Source organism: Hypoxylon fragiforme (genome assembly GCF_022984875.1).
Source record: "Hypoxylon fragiforme strain CBS 206.31 chromosome Unknown GGS25scaffold_7, whole genome shotgun sequence".
Taxonomy (NCBI): Eukaryota; Fungi; Ascomycota; class Sordariomycetes; order Xylariales; family Hypoxylaceae; genus Hypoxylon; species Hypoxylon fragiforme.
Genome location: NW_026054762.1, coordinates 928267 through 953131, shown reverse-complemented (window position 1 = coordinate 953131; position 24865 = coordinate 928267). Strand labels below are relative to the sequence as shown.

At 47.6% G+C, this 24865-nt stretch overlaps 4 protein-coding genes across 4 annotated transcripts; 3 read left to right on the top strand and 1 right to left on the bottom strand.

The window, feature by feature from the left end:
• Window positions 1-148: 148 nt before the first annotated feature.
• GGS25DRAFT_360832 (uncharacterized protein) lies at window positions 149-4491 on the top strand. Its single transcript, XM_049258128.1, has 5 exons — window positions 149-533; window positions 596-650; window positions 715-2260; window positions 2362-2477; window positions 2592-4491. The coding sequence occupies exons 1-5, from the start codon at window positions 464-466 to the stop codon at window positions 3781-3783; spliced, it is 2979 nt and encodes a 992-aa protein (XP_049114548.1). The 5' UTR covers window positions 149-463; the 3' UTR covers window positions 3784-4491.
• Window positions 3983-4954, top strand: GGS25DRAFT_498480 (uncharacterized protein). Its single transcript, XM_049261703.1, has one exon. The coding sequence runs from the start codon at window positions 4695-4697 to the stop codon at window positions 4908-4910; it is 216 nt and encodes a 71-aa protein (XP_049114547.1). The 5' UTR covers window positions 3983-4694; the 3' UTR covers window positions 4911-4954.
• Window positions 4955-9250: 4296 nt separating this feature from the next.
• GGS25DRAFT_515036 (hydroxynaphthalene reductase) lies at window positions 9251-10105 on the top strand (the record flags this gene model as incomplete). Its single annotated transcript, XM_049263042.1, has 2 exons — window positions 9251-10007; window positions 10071-10105. 2 exons carry the CDS (start codon window positions 9251-9253, stop codon window positions 10103-10105), a joined length of 792 nt encoding a protein of 263 aa, XP_049114546.1.
• A 7120-nt stretch (window positions 10106-17225) lies between these two features.
• On the bottom strand, window positions 17226-19361 carry GGS25DRAFT_360639 (uncharacterized protein). Its single transcript, XM_049258127.1, has 3 exons — window positions 19212-19361; window positions 18885-19025; window positions 17226-18750 (listed from the first exon to the last, which is right to left on the bottom strand). Exon 3 carries the CDS (start codon window positions 18734-18736, stop codon window positions 17468-17470), a length of 1269 nt encoding a protein of 422 aa, XP_049114545.1. The 5' UTR covers window positions 18737-18750; window positions 18885-19025; window positions 19212-19361; the 3' UTR covers window positions 17226-17467.
• Between the last annotated feature and the right edge of the window lie 5504 nt (window positions 19362-24865).

Sequence of the window (24865 nt, the reverse complement as noted above, 5' to 3'; positions counted from 1 at the left end):
CATGAATGTCATTCTCTTTCATATTTAGTATGCCGTAATCCGGAGAAAATCTGGTTCATGCACATTCGGCCGGTTCTTGCTTTCTTGTATACTTGTATTTTGCTTGCTTGACTGCTTACCATGCATCCTACCTCGTTTCGTTAGAATTCAGCTGTTCCCTCTAACATAACCGATCAAGCTCCCTCTTCATACAGTACTTCATACAATACTCTCTTGCCTCAACGACTTCAACACCAACCACCTAACCCCCACCCTCTCGGCTCATATTCTTGACTTGATATAGACATTTTTTTTATTGTTTCTCATATTTTCCCTCGGCGACGACCTAGTTTCTTTCGGTGGGATATTCCCCGAGCATACGAGAGAAACCAACCCACGGAGAGAATCTAATATAGCTTGATATGAGCAATATCGTAGCAAGACATCACACCTAATAATCTCTCTGAACGGGGCTTTTTTCACGATGGTGTTTTGCGCATACTGCGGGAAGAGTTTTACGCGCAAGGAACATCTAGAGAGACACATACCTAGCCGTGAGTGATGCTTGTGTACTAGCTCTTGCCAGCTCGGGGATGCTGACACGGGAATGTAATAGATACCAATGTAAAACCACATAGATGTAGTGCATGCCAACTATCCTTCGCTCGAAGGTTCGCTCCTCGCCGTCTCGTCGACGTATTCGACCCTCCTATATACTCATTGATTCATTTACAGGGACTTATTACAAAGGCATCACTCGACGTACCATGAAGCACGAGATCCCATGGAGCCGCTTCCTGGTGGGGTGCCTACGGTGGCAGGACGGACGCCCATCGCATGCCTGAACTGTGCCCAAGCTAAGACAGGCTGCGATAAGAGAGTACCCTGTGCACGATGCGCAGACAAGAACCTCGAATGCCAGGCGAGGTTTGCGCGACGGTCCTCCAAGGCAGCGCTTAGAGCTGCACAGGCAACTGCTGCGATGAGCAGCAATAGCCCAAGTCAAGTTTCATTACCACCTCAGACATCACCAACAACGCCAGCAACGACAGTTAACCCGTCTTTTATGGACGTAGATCCAGGGCCCGCTAAACCAGATCCACCTATTAAATCTTCTATGTCTTCACCTGACAACAACAGCAATATCATGACAATTGATCCGCGGATACAGCAGGATAATTCTCCCAAGAAGAACTCACCGGCGAATTCTCAGCTGAGCTCGGATGACTTCCCTTCTCCACACCCGAGGGTAGAAGCACTCGACGAGTTTCTTCACTTGGGTAACGACTTCATACCGCAAGAGCCTAATTACCAGGATATGTTAGTCTGGTCTGAGTATCCGTTAGAGCTGGATATGTACGCGAATAACATGTCTCTGGCCCAAGCCGATGTTCCCATGCCTACTTTTGGGGAGCTCAGTGACCTCTCTAGCTCAGAGCATATGAGTTCATCTAGGGGATCTATTCACACGAGGAGTACTAGTATAATGTCTACTGGGGAATTTGATCCAGGGGCTAAGCCGGTCGACATGACGTTGCATACTCCAATTGACACCATGATACCAGAGTTCGAAGTGGTCATCGCCGCCGAAGCAGCATGGCCCTTAGCACGGTGCAATCCCCCCGTGTTCTCGGGCACGTGTCCTAGGACAGCCATCGTGCATTTAGAATGCTTGGAGCAAAAGTCAAGACACGAAGGTACTTGGACTGCCCTAGAACAATATCTAGAAAAGGTCGACTGGGACGCCGCCGATCTAGCTTCCGTCATCCCCATGACATCCCGGACTCGCGATAAGATGCTCGCCATTACCCAGACCTTCCTCCACAAAGCTCTCGAGATTCACCGGGGAGGAGTACATAGCCAGAACAAATCTTTCTCCAGTCCCCGACTCCTAAGTTTCTTGGTTCTACCCCCTTCTAAGATACTCGAGTATTTCTTACGAAGCTACGTGAGGAATCTTTCCTTCTTCTACTCCTTGGTCTCCACCGGCTGCGTCGACCCCAACGAGATGCTCCAGAACAATCAAGCGGCAGCCCTCTTGGTGCTACTCATGATTGCGCAGGGCGCCTCGGCAGTTCCCACAGTAGAAGCACGAGCCCTCTCAGCTGGTCTGATTGAGACGTGTCGCATCTCACTTTTCGACATCATCGAGAAGGACATTGAGATGTGTGCGGACCCTACCGCACTTCGCTGTGCGCTATTATTCACGCTACTGGGGGCTTGGAGCGGTGACAAATGGCTTATGGACATTGCCATGGGACAGCGTGGGATGTACCTTTCGGTGAGATAGAACCCCAAACCAATCACAGCTTAACCCAGCCCAACCCCCTTTTTCCCCGTCATCGGAACGTTTCTTTTTTCCTAACTAGGCGTATCATGCAGATGCTCAAGCATGCGGGTATGTTCGAATCTCAACCCTCCATGATCCCGTCTTTCAATAGATCCACCAATTCCGAACTGCAATGGCGTTCGTGGCTGCACAGGGAATCTCAAAATAGGTATGTCATAATAAGCGCCACTGCATTTTCCTCCATCCAACCAATAGTCGTACCTACATTACAAAGTGTGCTATGCTAATCTCTGTGTAATCCTTTTCTTTCTCTGTAACACAGACTGGCCTACAATTTTGTTATGGTCGATCAGGAACTAAGCTTATTCCATGACACCGCTCCTATGCTTTCTACCAACGAGCTCTGCGCTCCTTTGCCGGGACCCGAGCTACTCTGGATGTCGGCTAACGCTGACCAATGGCTGGCCGCCGTGCAGTCCATCTACGGTTGTACCGCCAACGTCAATCCTCAGCTCCTCAACACCCCTTCCCTGACCCCCTCCCTATACGACCTATTCCAAGACTTCCTCCATGACAACCTGTCGAGGCGACAGGGTAGCTTAATGCCTCACCAGCTGCGGCTCTTGCTTCACCCCCTGCAATCCTGGCTCTGCCACGTGCGACAGATGCTCTCCTGCTTTTCCGAAGTAATGATGAGCAGCGCCCGTCGTCCCAACCACAACCACAGCAACCACCCTCATAACCACAACCACAGCCACAGCCACAGCAACCACAACCCCGTCACCAAAGAATCCTTCATCTCACACCTCAACGAAGTGCAGGGGCTCCTGCAAAAGTGGTACGAGCTCACCATCGCGTACTACAAAGCGCACCCCTCGTGCGCCATCACCCGCACTAACCTCGTCCTCTACCACCTCATCTCCCTCAACGCCGTCACCAACTTCCCCGAAATCGAGCGCCTCGCCCGCCGCGAAGGCTTCGACGGCTCCTACTGGGAGCTCTCCCTCTCCCTCCGCCATAAGCGCTGCGTCTACCAGCGCGAGGAGGCCATCTTCCACTGCGGCCAGGTGTACCGCCTCCTGCGCTCCATGCCCGCCGACCGCCGACCCGGCTGGTGGAGCGCCGCGGTGTACCGCGCTACGCTTATTCTGTGGACCGACTCGATGTCCCGTCTTGACCCATCGTTCCAGAAGCGCGATGATCTCGGCCCGAATGTACATGTCGACCAGGTCACCCCCGAGGACCCCGCCGTCATCGCATACCTCTGGAACGGAGAGGGCGTCCCCGTGCTCACGGGCACGGATGGGAGTACGGTGGGGCTGGGACTGCCCGGGGACGTGCTCGAGTACGCGGTCAAGACGCTCGAGACGGGCGTTAGCTCAAGGTTGAGCGATGGGATTCGGCGGAAGCTGGTCGCGCTTAATGATAATTGGCGGCCGGATGGGTTGGCGAATGCTGCGGCTGCGGGGGGCGTGCCGGGTGTGGTGCCGGGGAGTGCGGCGAATCTATGCTAGGTGTGGGGAGGTGTATGATTTTACATGAGTGCCTAGGTACTTAGGTGCTTGCGTTTGTTTTCTTCTTCTTCTTCGAGTATCCCTTATCGGCATAAAGTGCCCTTTACACACACACACACACACACACACATACTTACAGCATAGAAATCATCATCATCATTTATCATTATTGGCTTTTCTTTTTTTTCTGGCTTTGGGGGGCTTTGGGGAAGAGAAGGGGGGAATAGGGGCAGAGTGGTTTATTTCTTGGTACTTATTTATTCTCGCAACACAAAAGGCCAAGGTCGCTGTATACATAAACAACACATATGTAATACTGGGTATCTACTATCTAGGTACTCATCATGTACCTACTCCATCTCAAGTGAGCTAGTTGGCTGTACCTACTAGGGGGTATGTACCTAGGTAGGTGGTGATAGGGGAGAGGTACTGGACAGTGAGAAGGGGGCTCGGAACTTGTGTAGCAAAAGATGTTATGCGAGACGGTGCTTATACATATACCCGCGGGGATTAGGATAGGGGATGGGGGGCCAGGGGTTAGATGGTATCGGGATTGGCAATGGGGGATGGGAAGGTTCGCTTCTTCTTCTTCAACTCATCGTAGTGGTAGGTAGCAACATCAGGGGAGGGGAAACTCATCATTAGGCGTTTTTTTCGGCAGGTTTAAACTCTTACATGAAATGAACCTGGGTTGGGTTGGGTGGGAATATACAAAAAAATCAAAAATCATCAAATGTCAAGCCACATTTTTTTACCTAAGGAGAATGGGAAGAGTGGGAAGGGGGGCGTGTGTCGGGGTATTCGGGGAACGTTCTATACCTATCTACCTAGGTTAGGTAGGTTAGAGACTGATACATAAGTCTTGTCCCGACCTATGCTACATAGGAGGAACGGATTAATTTTTCCAGTGTATGTATTTATTTTACTCGCTCATTTTTCTTTTTGGACTTCCATGTTTTTCAATAGACCTTTTCGTTGTTGCTGTTGTATCCCCCCCCAAGTCTTCTATGTGTGTAGGTACCTACTGTCTTCTCCTTACAAGAAAGTGTAGAAAGATATGTTATGTACATGTAGGTAGAGATGACAATGGGCGGCGGTGGCTTGGCCTTAGCCTCGTGAAGTATTGAAGATTGAAGCGTGTTTACACTACATACCTAGGTACAGGAGGGGCATGTAGCTACTAGCTAGGCAGGCAGGCAGGCAGGCGTACAACTCACTCACAAGCCACGACTTCGGGTTTGCTTGCCGTGGGATCTTTACTGTGTACCCATAACATGTATGTATGTGTAGGTAGGTAGATACTAGATAGATAGGTACATGTAAGTGCCCAGAAAGGTGTGTCTATTGGATGCAACTTATATTGAGTTGAGTGGTCTACAACGAGGTCGAGGGCGCGATGGGCCGGGCCTTTCTTAATAACTAGTATTTTAGTTCATCTACCTACATTGAAGATAATCTGTGATATAAACCAAGTACTAGGTAATAGTTATCACTCGCATTCCCGAGTCCCGCGCCGGTTCGGTTTCTCCGTTAAATCCCCGCGTGTCTGTCGAAATCCCCGAGCTTACCTTTTGCTTGGCCTCCCCGGTTTCTTCGTATCTGCATGGGGGGAAGGGGGGGGGGTTAAAGATGTGCATATTTACCTGGTACATACCCACCTACGTAAAATAGACGTCAGACCTATATGTACATAGAAATAGTCTCTATGTATGTAGGCAGCTTTAATGCCATCGCTTACTTACATAAACCTGGCTACCTAGGTCAAGAGGTTAGGTCTCGAGAAAAAGGCAGTAGGTAGAGATACTGTATATAGAGTTAAAAACAGAGGACGCCCACAAACGCCACATTCTACAGCACCTGCCTGTGTGTCTCTCCACATGACCTCTTCGTACATACAGTACATGGCGTTTGCATATGTATACTTCAACAACATTGAATGCTGTAGGCTAGATGATATTGTGGCGGTGTATAACTACATGCATATCTAGTACCTACCTGGGTATGCATGCCTCCTTAACTTAAGGTTAGGTGCCTATCCGTTTCTCGTATGTATGTAGGTACATAGGCAGGCAGGCAGGCAGGCAGATAGGCAGGCAGATAGGTACCTACATAGGTAGGTCAAGTGGAACGGGTCACTCATCTAGGTACATACCTACATACATACATACCTAATCTATATATCCACGTACAGCGCATAGCATACGTACGTAGGTGAGTATGTGTATATATTGGACGGGCAGGCTAGACCTCGGAATCTTTACCGGGTGGTGTCTTAGCTGGGAACTTTGACAGGACAGCCTCCCGCCGTCGCCCGATGTCCATCTGCCTTGGAAAGTCGACTAGTGGTACTGCCGGCTGCCGCCAATGTAACAGACAACTTCTAATAAGCCTACCTAGGTATCTACCTACCAGCCTACCATAGGGCCTAGGTTAGATATGTATCGTACCTAGTTATGTTTCCTCCCCGGTTCAACCTCAACGTCGTGTTTTTCTGTCGCGAGGGAATACCTAGATTGGGCGCGTGCCTCGCATGCGCATCGCGAATATGTATGTCAGATTCCAACAACTGCACTTCCGCGCATCAGAGTGTAACGTGCAAACGAGTAAACGTTCTTCTTCTTCTTCTATCCGCCATCGGCTTATGCAGATATGTACGTCAGTAGGTAGGGGATGCAAAAACAACGCCTCGTTTGCGCGTTCTCTGTTCTGCTAAGGGGGAGGGGGGTTGGTTGGGTCTAGGTAGGGTGATGGATGTGCAATCTGTTTTCTCGGTTGACAGGTCAGTTTCTGGGGTTGTACCTGTCAACCACACACACACACACACACACATCTTAGATCTCTAAGGTTATATACATTAGGTGGTCAAGAGATTCCTATCTCCTATCCGTGTAGCACTTGGCACAGTGTTGGTTGTTGCTTATGTAGAGGCAGCCTACAAGTCGCTAGGCGGTCCACAGGCTCTATAGATTACATGTATGTCTTCACGACTCTGTATAGATATATTCGTAGCTCCCTAAGGTACCTATGTATGTAGAGAATGTAGATGCACCCCATAGCTATGGATCTGTACGACCTGTACTCGAGGCGAGGCAAAAGCTGACATCGGCACCCCACCCCCTTCGTCTGATGTGTGCCGTACAATCATAGGGTCTTTTGACGTTTCGAGGGATCTGCTAGTACACACATGTAGTTGAGCACTTTGAGGGGGTGGTGTAACGCAACTCATCATGTCTATGTGCGCGTAGGGAGATGTTGAAGATGCACTTTTGATTAACTAGGTATGTACCTACGCAATGAATGATCCCATGTAATGTTTAATTTTTGTACTATTACCTATGCTTCGATGTTGATAACACCTACATACATACATACGTGATAACTTAGGAAGCTTAATGCAAGCATAAAGTATACAGTCCAAGGTAGCATACATAACACTCCTCATGCAAATCCTGCTCGCGTAATTAGGTATACCTAGTAGGAGCCCTGAAAGAGTTATATTCGGATCCGACCTAGTGGGTATTGGCGACTAACCGAATGCCTGGCCATGAGCTTATGTAAATCTAGACCTCCTATTTGGTACGTACATATAGGAGCGTCAAAGACATGATGTCTGCATCCTCGAATTCGTTTGATATGCCTTGATATTAACTACCTGGGTATCACGTCTCAGATGCCTACAGGTTCGTAGGCGGGTTTCACCACGTTTGAGTCCTTTTCTATAATTTGTCCTCCTACGCTACGCGCTTTGCTAAAATCTGCTGCTGTCTAGATGACAAGCAAGGCATGGTTACTCGGTCCCTCTCACCCTGACAAAGCCCTATAGTCTGACCAAAGGATTGTCGCTCGTTGCACGAAGAGAGGTGGTTTTACGAGCCACGCGATGCGTTGGCAAGAGACTTGAGGCAAGTTTGGGATATACGATGGGCAACTGTATCACGAGCAACATCCTGCTTGTTCTACACCACTTTAGTTTCGCCTCGCGACTTCGCGCTGATGATGATGGCCAAGGCCCTGCCTATTCAACGTCAAACGATCTAGAGGTTGGAGAAACTTGCCACGCTTACCCAATGGCATGCGGAGACTGGGGATGGGCTTCGCAGAATTGTACCGACGAGATCGTGTAACGGCCAAGCTAACAGTGTCGGCTAGGGAAGGCTGTTGTCGATTAGTACTACCTGCTAATGGCCCTCCAGGGTAGTTGGGCTGAGAATTGCTCGCAGATAACGACAGCGAGGTTTCAGGGAGCGAACGATGATTAAAGAGTGAGTTGCGGCAGAGAGGCATTATATGAACTACCTACCTACTAAGTAGGCATGGACAAATTTCTCCCGTAGGTGCGATTTGTCCCCCCCTTCTCCCAATCCCCGATAAAGGGGCTACCTATCCGAACTACCAAACCCAATTCACACTTTTCATCCTCTAGTAGGTATGTCCCCATTGCCTAGCGTACGGACAAAGAAGGGCCAACTTTCTTTTTTCCATTTTTCCCCGGACTGTAATCAACTCGTTCTTCTCGTCGAGCGTCTCAGATTTTGCTCTTAGCCGGAAGTCCGACGAAGTGTAACAGCGCACAAGCTTCTATCTAGATATAGTCTGAAGGGGCCGGGGAGGGGGGGGCCAGTTTCGTGCCCGATGAAAGGGAAAAAAATGCCAGATAAGTCAAATAAAACCTTAGTGGCGAATGAGATCGTCGTTGTGTGGCATTCTATATTCGCTGGCCCTGGTGGATTACCGGGGCTTGAAATGCCTCTCTTGTGAGAGTTCGCTGTTGGATGGGGCCGTAGTTCCGCGTGGGGTGAACTTGTGGGTAACCAAGCTGCCATGCGATTCTTCCAGTAGGTACCTAACTATCGAATCCATCACCCGACGAAGTTTTAAGGCTGACTGACAAGCCATCGCCTTTCGGTTAGTCGATTGGATAGGAGTCTTCCCTCTATATCCATGATTGTGACTACCTAGAATAGGGGCCCCTGAGGCTTTCCCAATTGAGGCCAGTATCTTCAACACGCCTGCCACCTTTCGCTCTTCGCTATGTCAAATAACCTCCGTCCGCCATGACTTGTCCGTCGTGTTACGGATGCGGGAACCCACATACTTGGCGTGTCACTTCCGTCGCATCGGAACTCCTTGGGGTGAAGCCAGCTATAAGAAAAAGGCATTGGGTGAGCTTTAAAGTACAATGTAAGAGCATATCATTGATCTCCTCGGTCCCCTTTTCACCAAACTTCGCTATTATTTTCCATTGATTTGGTTGACCTTCGCTTGACTAGGACATACTATCCCCTTCATCCTTTCCTTGTTAATTTGTGTGCCTCATCGTTTCGCGCGCGAGAGAGAGACAAAAGAGACAAGAAAAAGAATTGGTACAGCCGAATTGCATTTCCCCCCCCTCAGTTTCCTTCCCCTTCCCCATAAAATGGCGCCGTCTGCTATCGGCAGTGCCACCACACACTCGGCCGGCGAGCCAATGAGCAACCAGGTCAAGCCCCTTGCGGGCAAAGTCGCGCTGATCACGGGATCCGGGCGCGGCATCGGGCGGGGGATAGCGCTGGAGCTCGGCCAGCGCGGCGCCTCCATCGTCGTGAACTACGGGCGCAGCTCCAGCTCCGCGGACGCCGTCGTCGGCGAGCTGGCCAAGCTGGGGTCCAAGTCCATCGCCTTGCAGGCCGACATCTCGCGGCCGGCCGAGGTGGCGGCGCTGTTCGAGAAGGCGGTCGCGCACTTCGGCCACCTCGACTACGTCGTCTCGAACTCGGGGATGGAGGTCTGGTGCGAGGAGACGGAGGTCACGCCGGAGCTGTTCGACCAGGTCTTCGGCCTCAACTGCCGCGGGCAGTTCTTCGTCGCCCAGCAGGCGCTCAAGCACTGCCGCGAGGGCGGCCGCATCGTCCTCACCTCGTCCATCGCCGCCCAGATGGCCGGCGTACCCAACCACGCGCTGTACGCCGGCTCCAAGGCCGCGGTTGAGGGCTTCACCCGCGCGTTCGCTGTCGACTGCGGCCGCAAGAGGATCACCTGCAACGCCATTGCGCCCGGCGGCATCCAGACCGACATGTTCGATGAGAACAGCTGGCACTACGTCCCCGGCGGCTACAAGGGCATGCCCATCGATACCATCAAGGAGGGCCTCAAGAGAATGTGCCCGCTCGACAGAGTCGGTGTCCCGGCTGATGTCGGTAAGGTGGTCTACTGTTTGATCAGTGAGGAGGGCGAATGGATTAACGGTATGCTGTCCTCTCCAAGGGCCTCTAATAAGTGATGTGTATACTGACCATTACCCCACGTAGGCCAAGTTATCCGTGCTTCGGGCGGCGGTGTCTGAACTACACTCCACATTACCCCGTCACTATTGCCATACTGTTTGCATAGTAGCCTTTGGGCCAAACAGTGTCTCTATATATAAAACAAGTGCACTTGCGTGCTAGATTATGGTTATTAGATATTCGTTTTTGGGTGGATGAATAGGTAGGTAGCTACGACACGAGTTCCAAGCAACGCACATAGTGAATACAACGATAGAATCAAAGCTGTCCAAATGAAAGTTCATCGAGGTTTGTATAGAAACTCATTGGTGCCTAGCGACCCTTGGGAGTTAATTGAAATTCACAAGTTCGGCAAAGTGAGGAATCCAGTGTACCTAAAGTGAATAGGGGTAAACTAACTACCTAAACCAGCCAAATTTCTACCAGCCCAGCCCAGCCCTCCCCTCCTCTTCCTCCAAGCCACGCGAAACTCATTGCCTAACTCACAAGCACCAAGATAGAATCTACCTAGGTTAGTACTTACTTACCTTTGGACCAGATTATTCCTTTCCTTTCCTTCATTCCTTCTGAGGTCTATAAGATAGTAAATTTATTGTACACACCTACTAGCTATCCAACCGAGGTAGATAATAGGGGGTCCCTCTTCGAATTTTCCAACTTACCCAAAGTCTCTCCAAGCTACAACACCAACGTCGCACGTCTCCAAGTCAAAAAGCAATTCATTCCTACGATGTAAACCTTTAGGTTGGGTAGGTTGCCTTAGGTGGTAGGTAGGTACAAACCCAAAACATCACGAACCCAGCCCCCTTTAAACCACTCAACGCTTATCGGCGACATCATTACCCAAAGCACTCGAAAACATATCCATTTTGCGGTGCATGAAGTACTGACCTAATCTAGATAGGTACCCAAGAAGACACTTTCTGCCCGGTTTAATCGCATCGCGAAGCTCGTCCCAGCGCGACCCCCCCGTTTCTCTCTCTCTCTCTCTCGCTCACTTTATCTCTCCCCTTCTTACATACCTACTCTATGAGCATGCGTGTCTATGTGTGTGTATGCGCTTGCTTGCTCGCTTGTGTGATGTAATGTAAGCGCACCCACAGACAACACTTCCCTATCTATCCCCTTACCTACCTACCTAACTACCTAACCTAACCTACCTAAGCAGGTAAGCCAAACGTGACAGCTTCGTGTAACCGAGGAGTCTTTTTATGCATCGCGAAAAGATGACCGATGACTTGAGAGTTGACTCAGATAATGTCTACACTACCGCTAGATAGCTGCCTGTCTCCCGAGCAGCTACTTACCTAGGGTGGGTAAGGTAGGTCAGTGCTTGCCAGCTCGCTTACCGGCAGTAGTGAATGTCTCATTTATACTTATTTGGGTAACCCAGTAGCAGTTTTAGGTAATGGTGATACACGACGGTTTTGTTCTTCTTTTTTTCCTTGACTGCCTAGGTATTCTAAGCCGATGTGACATAGATACCTAGGTAACTGTAGGATATGCCGTTGACCCTTTTCCATAACGGTCGGTTGGGGGTATGTAGATATATGCCTACTAGGTATCTACCTACCTCTATATCTCCGCGTACCCAGGTAGTTACCCAAAATTACTCAACCCCTAACTATCACAGAGCAAAATCTATGTGTGGTACACAAGAACCCCTTATACCCCTAGTTACACAGGCCAATAATATTTGGTAAGAAAAGTGTATGCAGTAAAATTCGGTAAGGATGCAAAATTGCAAGGTAGATGACATACATACCTACCTACATATCTACACATTCAGGTATAATTTGCACTGCCAAGACTATCTTAGACCATGCAAAGAGACGAAGGGGGAGAGGTAGAAAGAGAGCGCCAATTGATCTTGGTATATGCGCGGATATATACGAAAGAGTGCCAGTGACCCTATGCAAGTAAGCTGCATCTCCGTGGTGAATCCGTGGAGGTGGAGGTTATACAAAAAGAGTCTTGGAACTCAAAGCATGGGGGTACAGTAGGATCGGGAGGGGCACGGGAGGATCCATTCGTAGCAATGATATTGTAGAATGTCAGACTGCCATCATATTGTAAAGGAAAGGGAAAATGAAGGAAGGAAGGAATGTTTCGATCATCTAGATCTTTCTTCTGTGAGTATCTTACTTGGATATTTCAATATTGGCCGGTCTAACTATCTTATCTGTGTAGGTGTCGATTGAGTACCTAGGTAGATAGGTATCTAGTAGGTAAGAATTGCTTTGCAAAACAATCTCGTCTTCATTCCGTTACTTCAGCTAGATTTTGTCCGGACCCCGGGTCCGAGATTGTGAGGTGTATGAGGATGCTGAGAGAATAAATTTGAACTCCCAACCCCATCTATCTCCGGGATGAAAAAGACATTGCCCCTTTTATCTTACGGGAGATGTTTGATGTAGTGAGATACGCCATGTTAGATTCCGGGAGTTTAATATACATCCCGTCATTGCATGTGTACGCGTTCAGTGAGAATGACTGGTGTTAATAGAGAGAATTTGGTTATCATGTGTGGTCTAGGATCTCGGCCCGCCGGTATTCATTCAGCCCTGCCACATGGCGTCAGCGTCGCAACCAATTTTCAAGGCTCCAATACTTGTCGCTTCATCTGCTCACTTATCCCTGAGCCACTTGTTTGTCAGTCGGAAGTTCCGGAAACATGAGATGAAAATCTACATTAGGTACTTGATCAATCCATTGTCGCAATGAGCAACACCTACTTAGGGTAGGAAGTGGTAGATTGGCTAGAACTCCTCATGTCGTTATTTCCGTAGGGCTCACCGTAGGTTGATAGGAGTATCGATCGTGTGTTTTTCGTTCGAGTCGATACCCGCTAACCTTACGTAGGAAGCATGTGGAACGATAGCTTGATTGCCAGCGACGTTTGATATCTGTTTAAATCAAGAATTGTGAGGTGTTCAGAATAAGCCGAGCGATGATAATCATGTAGAACTTTGCTAGCTTTCGAATTAGTGTCGTTCCTTGTTATACATGTTCGGAAAGTTGTTCAAGCAACTCTCACACATGTCACGAAAACTCAGAGACTTACTCACGATGTACAATGTTATATAGGGGAGATGCCTCTAATCATATGACAACGTATCGGAGAAATTTAGACTGATAAAGTAGAGCCTCAATATCAGAGCAACAAGAAAGCATCGGAATTAGGGAGCTGTCAACTAAGCGAGGTGGCGCAAGGCGTTACCCAACTCGGCGACTTGGGATGTGGCTGATTGGAGAAGTTTAGAAACGTCATCTTTGACTTGAAGGCCCGAATGCCTCCTGCAAGCACTGAACTTTTGATGTGGCATTGACAGCTACAGCTGCATCGTACACAGCTCGAAGCTTTCCTCGAGGAAGCAGGCTGTGTCACATAATACAGCCTTAAAGCAACTATCATGTAGACTGTCAGAACTAGAAAACCAAAATTTCCGGGATTCGTCTAACTGAGGTTTGAATAATGATTTTACTGGATAAAAAGCGCGTAGTGAGAATAATCGCCAGTAGCTCAAGTGACACTAGGCACGATGTGACGGTATGGAATTCATGTAACTGTCAGACTACTGCTGATAGAGCCCGGCAGTGTGGCCAGCCAATGGATGAAGCATCGGCTCACGGGAACGTAGTGGACCTACTCAACTGATATTTTGACGGATACTGATACCGCAGTGAGATTGCGAAAAGATGCGAAAATAAGCCACCGCGTTCCAACGTAAAAGTTGATAGGAGCCCGGTGAGGCGGCCGTCATGTACGTTGCTTCAAGGTGGTATTGCTCCGCCTCAACCTTTAGAGAAGCACCCACGCCTAGCAAGTCAAGGCTGTCTTCCGGTATCTGTTACAAGCTTAGCGGTGAAGAGCGCCTACCCACTAAACTAAGTGTTTGAGTAAGTAGACACGAATCATGCCAAAAGTCCTCGATATTAAAAGCCCAATGTGCGTGAGGTACTGTTAGACGATGATATCTAGGCTGTGTAAAGCCCGACATCGCGTGCGAGGTGCTTCGCTTTCCCTTTCCACGCAGCAAACCCCTGTTACAGTTTTAGCTTCCAGCTTATCTCGCACCAACCTTTGTGCAATCAGTTTAGACAGTTGGTGATGACTGAGATACCAATGTAGTTGAAAAAAAAAAAGACGCTTCTGACGGTCAGTGAAATTCACCACTGTCAAAAGACGTTGAGGGACAACTGCGCCTGGGGAAGTAAGGAAACATGCTTCCGTGTCCAGTGAAGATTCTACAGATCTATGAGATCAGATATTAGAACTTGTGTTTTTGTGTTGCCTAATCTAATGTAAGTGAGGCAACGGAGGAGTAAGGCAGTGGGGATTTGATGATCCTTCACGGCGATCTTCAAGCCTCTAGAAGTTCTGGAGAAAAGTAATACGCCCAGTCATGTATGCTATCATGCGAAGTACCTAACCTTAGGTGTGTAGGCATGTTGTAGTTCGGTATCGGGCTAATGAAATGTCAATCAGCCGACGGAGGTCGAATCATATCGAAGGCCGAAAATGATTTGGAACGACTTCGTAGAAGTTGTTTAACCCTTCTAACATCTCTCAGTTGTGGGGATAACGAAACGTGTGGGTTGCGATGTGGGATGTTTGGGGGATGAGGGGGGATTAGGAGGGTGTGAGAGATGTGAGAGGTGTGAAAGGTGGGGAGGACCAAGTCTACGGTGTTTCGATATTTAACGGTGATAACGGACAAGGGTAGACCCGAGATCTACATATGCACTAAGTGCAGCTCTAGTCCCTAAAATGAGCTGGGCTAACATCAGATAGGTTTAGTTTGAGCAAAACCTTCAGATAAGGTTTTCTAGGGTTGTAACCCGTTGGTAAATCATCTTGGGCTTCAGGGTTGTCTGCTCTTGAAGCATCCATGACCCTTTTTTGGCTAAGTGCATGTGGGTTCAAGGTTCAGGTATGTAACTTTAAATAGCTGGGTACAGTAGTACCTTATGTATGTAGGGCTAACGTACTTCAAATCATAGTAGGTACCGAGACCGAGGTACCTAGTACTGAGTTTGTATAGCGCTGGTACCGATGTAGTACTGCCCCGTATCCCGGGTGACACCCCATGGAGATGGGCAACATACCTACATGTAAGTATGTAAACGTACTTACTATTGAGTCGGGTTAATCAGTCATCATTGATGGTCTCGATTATATAATTCAGTCAGCAACATTATTCTCGGACGGGTTCACGATTCCATGTATTTGAGTACCTATCAAAGTGCATAATCATAGGTAATATTCAGAGTTATGGTTGCAGTCTCGTGTAGGTATGTAACTTCTAGAGCTCGAACATTCTTAACTGTGTACTTAGCCTAGGTATTACGATTGGTCATCAGCAAAGCGTCAGTTCCAGCAATACAATCATTGCATTTCATCCCATACGACTGGGTATCTTTTAATTATTCAGCCTTATGAGCCCCAACACGCAGCAACGTAGTAACGTTGAAACTCCCCGCCTAGAGATATACGTATTGTACAGGGTACCAGCAGGTAACTCTGAATATATCATGTATGAAGTACCTATTAGTTAGTTGTTATATGTTCAAAGTACCTCATGAATGCAACTTCAAGCGTCGACTCCCAACATTGAATGAGGCGTCGCCTATGACTTAGCGTCCATCGATCGTTCCTGGGTTACCCACCTGATATGGTTTAGAACTATGACGGTATTCTCTCCGTGAATGTGATATGTGATAGGGGCAAGGATCTACATAAGCTGAGCTAGCACGACAAAGTGGCTTGGAAGAACTCATCCATAGGAAGGTGAAGGAGAACCTTGGAAGTAATAGGTACTGTGCCCTACGAGTACCTACCTAGTAGTAGTATGTATCAGTGTACTTTACCTTACCTACTCAATTATCTACTTACAAATCTCCAGCGCTCTCTTCATTTGCCATCTAACCTAGACAAATTAAAATAAGATGAAGCACTTCAGCTATACCTGCAGTTCTTCATGCTAGGATGACTTGAGCGCTATTATCTCAAGACGTAAACCAATAGTTATTAGTTCGTGAGATTGGGTTTTCTATGAATTATCTCGCCCGTGGCTGCCCGATATTTGCCCCTAGGTTACATTGCATCGTCTAACATGCCGTACCTGGTATTTATTAGATGCTACTTGCGAAGGTAGCTAAAGTACCTATTTACCGACGTGCTTACCACCTACTAGGTAGGTATGTAGAGCAAGCCATGTAAAATATATACAGCATGCTGCTTATCAATTACCTAGGCAATTGACCCAGGCCTGTAGTTGTTAGTAATATTACGTACCTAAATACCTACGTTTAGGCGACTCTTGAAAGACCTTGTAAGAGGTTCGGAATTTTCTCGATACTATATGTGTAGCCGAGGTTACGTGAGTACCTCTAAGGGAGTATAGTTCCTAATTTAGGAGCTATATTGAAGAACATTGATGTATATCTACTTAGGGTAAATGGTATTCAGTCTGACTATGACTAATATTTGTGTTCTCCCCACGTTTGCCTACCAGACAGTTTCGGCGCTGTCAGATCTTTGTTATCCAAGGCTATTCCCGTGCTGATAATCTGACCTTCGGACTGCCGGGGATTTTCCGTCGAGAACACAGCTCTGTCAGCGTCGTAGAACAGGATGACTAGTGGCAGGTCAGATCGTAGAAGCTTGCGGTCGCTCGACGGGGGCTAGCCCTTTCTCCGCCTCCTTCATAAGCCCATAGCACTCTATGCAGGCAGTGGCACATCGTGGCCAAAAACAACGTGTGTCTAGGTCAAAGAACTGGCCTCGGAGAAGAGCGCGCCAAACCAAGGTATTTGATAATGGCGGTGTAGAAGTACCCAAAGTTATAGCTTGTAAGTGCAAGCTACTTTCTAGCCAACAGATATTCCAAACAAAAAGTACTGTCGTTGTCGTGCAATCATGATGTTGGTACATAGTCACGTCTCTAAAAAGATCAGAATGATTTGATGCTCACCGTCAGAGCAACACACTTCTCAGCCGCCATGACTGACCGTGTCATAACGCCTACTGCCTCATAACACCGATAACCGCCCAAATGCTGAATAATATCCCAAGGTGATGGTTCAACGAAATAAATCAGTTTCCCCCAAGTAATACACATCGCAGACCGAATAGAATATAGACCAGGTGTATTTTGTTCGAATACACCGTGTTTCCAAGAGCTGAAATTCGCTTTCGTTAAAGTGCCGTGACATAGTTAAACTCATTGTTTGACCGGATATATAAGGGTTGAAGATCACAATAAAATGTAATCGATCTCGAAACGTAGGCACGAATTGCTGCGTAGGCCGTCTTGACCTCTTCTGCGTCATGTCATAATGTCGCTCGATAGCATGGCCTGAAGTGTCGTGTTCGTGCGACTCGTGCGACTCGTGATAGGGCTAGAACGTGTATGGCTCTATGAAACAAATGTCATGTCGCCTTTCCTATGGCTGATGACTTCTAGTGTGGAGCCTAGATTTTGTCCAAGGTAGCCGATCATGGCCTTGGTAACCTCTGGGACGTCGGAAAAATCAGTGCAAACCACTTCCCTGAATCTGGCATAAACCTCCTCAAGCTTATGGAGTTCCCTAGCTAGGATCTCAAGCTCTAGCCATCTGCCATCCTCGCCATTGAGATGGTACACCCCGAAGCTAACTCCTAGGTTGTTCCCTAGATTGTTTGGTGCAATCCCCATATTCCCGGCCTCGAAATAACAATGCGATGCATTCTTGTAAAATGATGTGATCTTACCGATCACGGTTGCAAGGAGCATCGTAGCAGTATGTGTGCCGGACCGGCTCATGCATTTCGAACAAGATAGCATGGCGGCGCATCCTTCTACCGCTTTTCGGTTAAGGGATAAAACGAGATCAAAGGGTGGAGAGGCTGGCGAAGAAGCATTATGTAGCGCTTGAAGTGACTGCAAACAAGCTGTAAAACAGGTGCAGCTACCTCCGCCGATAGTCGAGGAAGAGGAACTATGGCGTGGGCCAGCTGGCCTCATTGTGGGCGTAGTACTTGGGCTGGGAAAATAATTCGAAGACATACTTGTTGGGGTTGGGACTTGGCTGTACGGAATCATATCCGGTGCAGTTGGATCGGCCCAAGGCATATGTGCTGACATGGACAGGTCGAACGACTGAGATCGCATCTGAGCACCAGGTATAGGGCCTGTTCCAACGGGAAGATCGCCAAAGGAGGCACATGACATGTCTGTCGGCGGCGTCCAGGGCATTGTGGATGAATACAACTCTGGAGGGGCCGACATTGGGTCCTGCTCGCCGCCCATGGCTCTATCTTCGACCCCGAGCAAAGCCAGACCAGTTGAAATAGAGGAATTCCGGCTGATACTACCATCGACGTTAGGAGGAGTGGTCCATCCGGTTTCAAAACTAAACATGTGCTCCGATGGCGGTTGGTGTGCTGTGGAGTACGCCATATTTTTGTCTTCCATCATATTGTGATGCATCTGCTGCATGTCTTGATGAGCATTCGCTTGAGTATTTCCATTATGTTCGGATTTAGGCTTGCCCGCCCTGCTTGAGGGGGAGTATCGGCACTCGATGCCGCAAGCTAAGCATCGGGAACATATCGGTCGTGCCTTGGAGCACTTGACTTTGGCTAAGAAACATCCATCGCAAGAAGCCCGGAGCCGAGGTTGGCGAGCCTTAGAGGATGATGCCATAATGAAACGAATTTCTATCAACAGCAAGAGCAGGGTGATTTAAACAATACTTTAGCCTTCAGGCAGAATGAGAGGCGAACATGATTTGGGAAGACGGGAAGGGGGGCAGAGAGGGTAATATTATAGAACTGAGATATGTATGACACACTTTACGGGCGGCAGTCTAAAGTTTACGATGATCTGACTTAAAGATCAAAGCAGGAACGGGGTAGAGAAAGCCAGACCGCTACAGTGTTGATGAAGAACAGATGAAGAATATTACGCTCGGTACCAGACGAACGGGAAAAGTCTAAGAACAAAATATAAGTGAGAGGCCTGGTAAGTTGTTTATGAAGGATATGTGTGAGATGTGCAAAGGCGTAAGATAGATGAGAGGGAGTCGGCTTATACTGTACAGGGACCCGGTCAAAAAGACTCAAGGGGTCAACTAAAACCTGATTTGGTCTAAGAAGAAGGTACGTAGATAGGTACTTACCTAGGTAGATATGTAGGCATTGAGTGATTGGACCCACATGATGTACGTAGACTGCTGGAGATGGTTGGAAAGAACGTTAGCCCAACAGACGTAGGTGGTGGTAGTAGTGGTCGTGGAGGGTACTAGGTACTAGATACTAGAAACCCGGGGTCTAACAGCGGATGAACCTGACTCCTAGAGCTACATATTTAGCTTTATTGTTAACTCATACAGCAGACGGGGATGAACAGGAGGGGAACCAAGCAGCAAGTCTGAGCAGGCTCATTGGGAGTCTCGTTTGTATCGACAAGGTGGCTGCAGATGCCGAGCTCATTATCAACTGGCTGATACGGAACAATAGGGGCATGCTGTTGTCTTTTTCCCCTCTCGTAAACTCTGATGTCCTTTACATCAGATAGCTGATATGCCTTTCTTGAATGGACAAGCGATATCGCCAATACCTAGGCTGCGAGGAAACACGGGGCCGGCGGAAATCGAACATTGCCAACAGTGAGAAACTTTGGCGCTGATTGGTGCCCATGCAATGAGCTGAACTTGGCCCGCAGACAATACGCGTTGTGTATCAACACTAGTCCCAACGAAGTACTGTGGTAGATTAAGCATACATAAAAAATCTCTAGAAGGAACAGCCAATGGATCTCTTTCATATAGAGGAGAGCTCTAGGTTTGTGTGTTTATACGTAATTCAGGAATCAGGGACAGCATAGAAGAGTGAATATGTGGCCCCGGCTTTAGAAGGAAGCACATACTAGGATGCCAGGTACCTAGACAAACACCCTGAAGGGCGAGGGGACAAGCAACATTAACAGAGGGTCGCAGCATGTTGCATTAGTGAACTGCAGAGGAGTTAGAAAAAGCAGCCCAAGAGGGGTCCCATGGACAGGGTCTTAGCAATCGAGTGCTTGGCCGGCTGGTCGGATGGCTCATAGCTCATGACTGATGGCTGAAGGCAAAGGCGTCCGGGCCGGAACGGGATAAAGTGAGGATAGGTACTAGGCAGACACATGCAGGTCTATCTTATTGTACTATTGGCGTCTTTGGTCTAACACAAGCATGTAAATACCTACGGGTCCCTGAGCTATCTTGCAGTAATTGAAAAAAGATGAGGCTTGAACCCGGGAGGCGACGGTGGCACGGCATCTAGAGGTTAGAAGCCGACGTCGATGATAAAACCTCACTGAAGCTATCCGGTCTGATGTGAAGAGAAAAAAGAAACAAAAGAAGCATATGGATTTCATAGCTAGATCGAACCAGGTAGTAAGGTAAGGTAGGTACCTAACTGTTGAAGTGAAACAGCCCAGTCCCTACTGTATTGCGTTTGTTTAAAGGGCCCTGGAGGATTTGAGGCGTTGAAGATTTCAATGTTGAGGAACTTGAGAAATCTAAATTGCAATTAATAGGGATATTTTAAAGGTACCTAGGTACATAGTATGTAACTGTAGGGTTGCACCATTCTTAGTACACGCATAAATGCATCATACCTACTAGGTATATGCCAGGCATCTATGACATGACCCATGCCCTTGGGAATCCATATGAAATCGGTAGTCGGAATAACTTGTCTCTGGGAGTCTGGGTTGTCTGTATTAACTAAAATTCATCTTGGTCGAATCGAATCAGCTTCAAGTGCTACCTAGCCCTGGAGATATGGTCCGTGCTTTAATTACCTTGCAAAGTGCTACCTACGGTAGAACCTTAATAACTACACCTCGATTAAGGCACTTTTAAGGATTGGGGGACTTTCAGACTTTCAACATTGAACCTTACCCTCATAGCCCTGGTAAATATTAATTTCCAAGCCCTAACGTGCGTAGTGCTATCAATTGATGTAGAGGTTCAATGTTTCAATTCAATTCTAGATTCCAATCTCTCCAAACATTGAAGTTCCAAAATTACACCAATGTTCCCTCCAATCACTTACCTAGCAGAGCCTCATTAGAAGTCAATTTCAATACCTACCTACCTACCTACCTACCTACCTCCCACATACATACTATATACAAGTAGTATGCATATAGTAGGTACGTAGGTATTGAACCTTGCCAAGAATCCATGGATCCTTCATGGAGCCCCCTCTACCAGAGTAATAATGCCCAATCTAGGTATAACGACAATGTACTGACATCATATCCTTAGGTACCTGCATACCTGCCTCCTACCTCAAGTGCTATCTATATAGTACCGAATAGGTACACCATGTAATATCTTTATTACCCACATGTACTCAGCTTCAGCCTCGTTGATCCCTTAGTGCCACGGAAAACGATGAAGACACTCACGCGTCACCTATACACTGATTCGCTACCTCATTATCCGATCCCATCGGTGCTATAAACCCGGAGCCGCTCGCTCTCGGAGATACCTAGCTAGCACCTACCTAAGTAGGCATCTACACTTTATGTTAACAACTATGAAACCCGGCAAGTCATGATTGGCTTCATCAACAGGCACAAGATATGCCCTGTTACGAACTCACAGTTTCTCCACGTTCCTATAACTCCCACCACATCCATATAAGCATTTGTACCCCTAATGTTCCTCTCGGCATGGTGGGCCTCAGCACGGTTCTGCCGAGTTTCTCGGACCTCCGTTATGGATGTGCTAGGTGACGCAGTCCAACCTGCCATTGCTCTGGGCGAGTTGATCTTCAGCATTGAAAGGGTTATGGCAGAAAAGCCTTCACATCATATTTTCAAGGCAGGAACCGAACCGATGGAAAAGGTATATCACAAATGTACACGTTCATGTCCCTAAAAGCCATGTGGTCCCCGCCCGACCCTAGGTACTTGCAATCCGACAAACCTACCTACATATGTAGGCCAGGGTCCAGGCCTACCATCACTCCTCAGTGTTCCTAGTACCGAGTTTATTGGGGTTATCACCACCTTGTGAATCTGGATTCGGTCGATCGGTTTGACAAATGAATCCAAATTGGCTTAGGTTTACCCTCTAGGCACTCAACCCCAAACTGTAAGGAGTGTCGAGTTGGTCACTGACTGCCCGTTCTGGCTTCAAGGTGCTAGATTCCTTCTCTAATTGATCATTTTATATCCTCACATCTGCCAGGCCCATCCTTGGTAGTAACAACTCTTAGCTTTTACGTGGCTGTAGTTCAGCTAGTTCTTATCCGGTCCATTGCTTTTATCCGCTACATACCAAGTTGCAGCCAAGGAGGTTCTGATGCGTTCCGCCAATTATATCTATACCCTAGCTGCATCCCAATGCATTTAATGACCTTGCGATCGCTTCTTGTAGTCCCCAAGGCTTAACTACCTAGTATACATAACCAGCATAGACTTGAAGCAGCTTGGTTGTTACCTCCAGTTTTCCAGTTTAATCCTCGAGCTGCTAGTTGATTGGCGCGATCAGCCGGTGGCTTCGGCCAACGTTACTGACAAGGATACTAGTTATCACCTAAATACTATTCTACAATACATTTCTCTAATTTCCCGCATATAGAGCTCCATTACTATTATGTACTCTCTACATTTTGCCTCTTGTTCTACTCGGGTAGAAGCCTACTATTCAAGGGGCAAATATGTACTAGTCATCAAGCTAGCTAACCTAGCTGGATACCCAATCACCAAAAGCGAGGCCATAGGTGCGAATAATAGGTAGGGCTGCAATCTTAACTATAAATGAACCTAATACAATATACATAAGCAGGGACCATTAACCTTACAGTTCACTTTGATGAATATCCTACTATGCTTCATGCCAGTTACAGTCGCTTGTATATGACAGATCGGGGCATCAGTACGCCTCGGAGTGGGCTAGCGACTTCAAGTTTCAACCGATGTACGACATGAGTAACATCCTGGTTTTGCCATACGCAAAGTAGGTATCCATCCTATTTCGGATGCAGCACTGTCGAGCTATTTCTACAGTTTGGGGGGCGAACGTTATGGCAAATGCGATTGGACCTAGTGGTGCATTAGTATGCTGATTCTACGTAGGTGGAAAGCAACCGACATCCATTCAACATAACAACTCGCAACAACCAACCTTACATTGTATGAATCGTTAAAAGCCAGACTTTGATGCAAGGCTTATTCGGACAGGATGGTTCATTTCGTACACAACTACAATGGATGCCATCTATTCAGATAGGCATTAAACTATCAAATCATGGCGCAATCAACATTGCTCATCATCGTACAGTACCTAGATCCTCCAGATTCGATATGGAATGAGATGAATCTCAATGACGCCACTCAGCACACAAACTTTAATAGCCAGTCTCTCTTAGAAATTTCAGTTAATTTATGTATCTAGATCTTTGAGTATCGTTATATCCCTCCACGATGCGCTCGGGGGGCGTTGATGCCGTGTATGCTTGGACAGCATGTTGATCGAGTAAGTTTTCGAGTTTTCGAGTTGATAGTTGGTCATATGTATGTCAAGGGCTGATATTAACATGAATAAGTTCCTGCCCTAGATACCGAAGTACAGAAAGTCAAGGCTGTGAGCCACGATGCCGAGGCGTCAAGATCTATCTAACCTAGGTATGTATATTCCACGCTCTTCTCCTAACTCCGTAAACCCCTTACACGCGGACATCAACAGACCATGGGCTCATTGTTGACTTTGGACTTACACACCTCAACTTAGAAACATACATAGTAGTTCCTGTTTTGCTAGGTTCATATACTAAGTAGTTCTTCCAAGCCTCAAAGGATTCGTATTGGGCAATATAAAGACTCGCTTAGGTGCGGCTTATCCTAGCAGTGATACATCAAGAACTCTACCGGCACGGATCTGTCTCAAACTAGAATGATCAGTTAGTACTTCATAAGCGCCTAGCCTGAGCTTACTGCCTTTTTCGAGGGTATGTACTGACATGGACTATCGCTGATCCATTTGACCCTAGCTTGATTTTACATGTGTGAAGGGTGTGGACGGTAAAAGATGCCGCAAGTTCGAAGCTGGACTAGTGAGTAGATGTAAACCTTCGAGTATTTATTTCGAACCTTACCATCCCTCTAGCTTACTTGAGTTATCCCGAGTCTTTGGGAGGTGTCAGAAGCCAGGCCCCGGCCTAGGTGCCCATACTGGGAACGAAGTCAAGATTATGAGAGCCCAATGAGCAACCCAACTTTTTGCTAAAGTATGAGGGAAGTACCGACCTCTCTGAATGTGCTGTCCGCTCCACATTCCCACAACCGTCACTTGGTTACGCGGCATCTCAAGCTCAGACGAAACTGCAAGGTGTCCTGGTGTGCTAACCAGACACGACGTCACGAGATTTCGTGGAACCCCGTGTCGGCTCAACCAAGAAAGGCAATTAATTCATGACGGCGTCACAGAGCCGGCATCATTTCTTCCTTGGCCCATAGTTGAGGTCGCGGGAACCGACAGTTGAGGGAGCTCAACTGATTATGTCGTCGCATGTGAACCTGCAAGATCAAAGTCCAACATGATTCGAACCGCGAGCTTATTCCTTTTCCTTTACGCCTCCCTCCCCCTTCCACACTTTTGCCCTTGTCTTTCAAACCCAATGCCCGAGGTTGGATTGGACTGATTCGCTCGAGTACTCCACACACTCTTCACCAAGCCCTCGAGCTGTTAAGGCAGTACCCATCGGGGATGTGCAGATGTCTAATGCGGTATCTTGCTCGTGTCCAATCGATGTAAAACAAAATAAAAAGGAGGCT

Bases quoted from the DNA above. Each gene is read 5' to 3' on its own strand.
- GGS25DRAFT_360832 (XM_049258128.1), top strand. From the start codon at position 464: ATGGTGTTTTGCGCATACTGCGGGAAGAGTTTTACGCGCAAGGAACAT. The intron at 2,261-2,361 runs GTGAGATAGAAC...CGTATCATGCAG, and splicing joins AGCGTGGGATGTACCTTTCG to ATGCTCAAGCATGCGGGTAT. The intron at 2,478-2,591 runs GTATGTCATAAT...TCTGTAACACAG, and splicing joins CACAGGGAATCTCAAAATAG to ACTGGCCTACAATTTTGTTA.
- GGS25DRAFT_498480 (XM_049261703.1), top strand. From the start codon at position 4,695: ATGTATTTATTTTACTCGCTCATTTTTCTTTTTGGACTTCCATGTTTT.
- GGS25DRAFT_360639 (XM_049258127.1), bottom strand. From the start codon at position 18,736: ATGGCATCATCCTCTAAGGCTCGCCAACCTCGGCTCCGGGCTTCTTGC.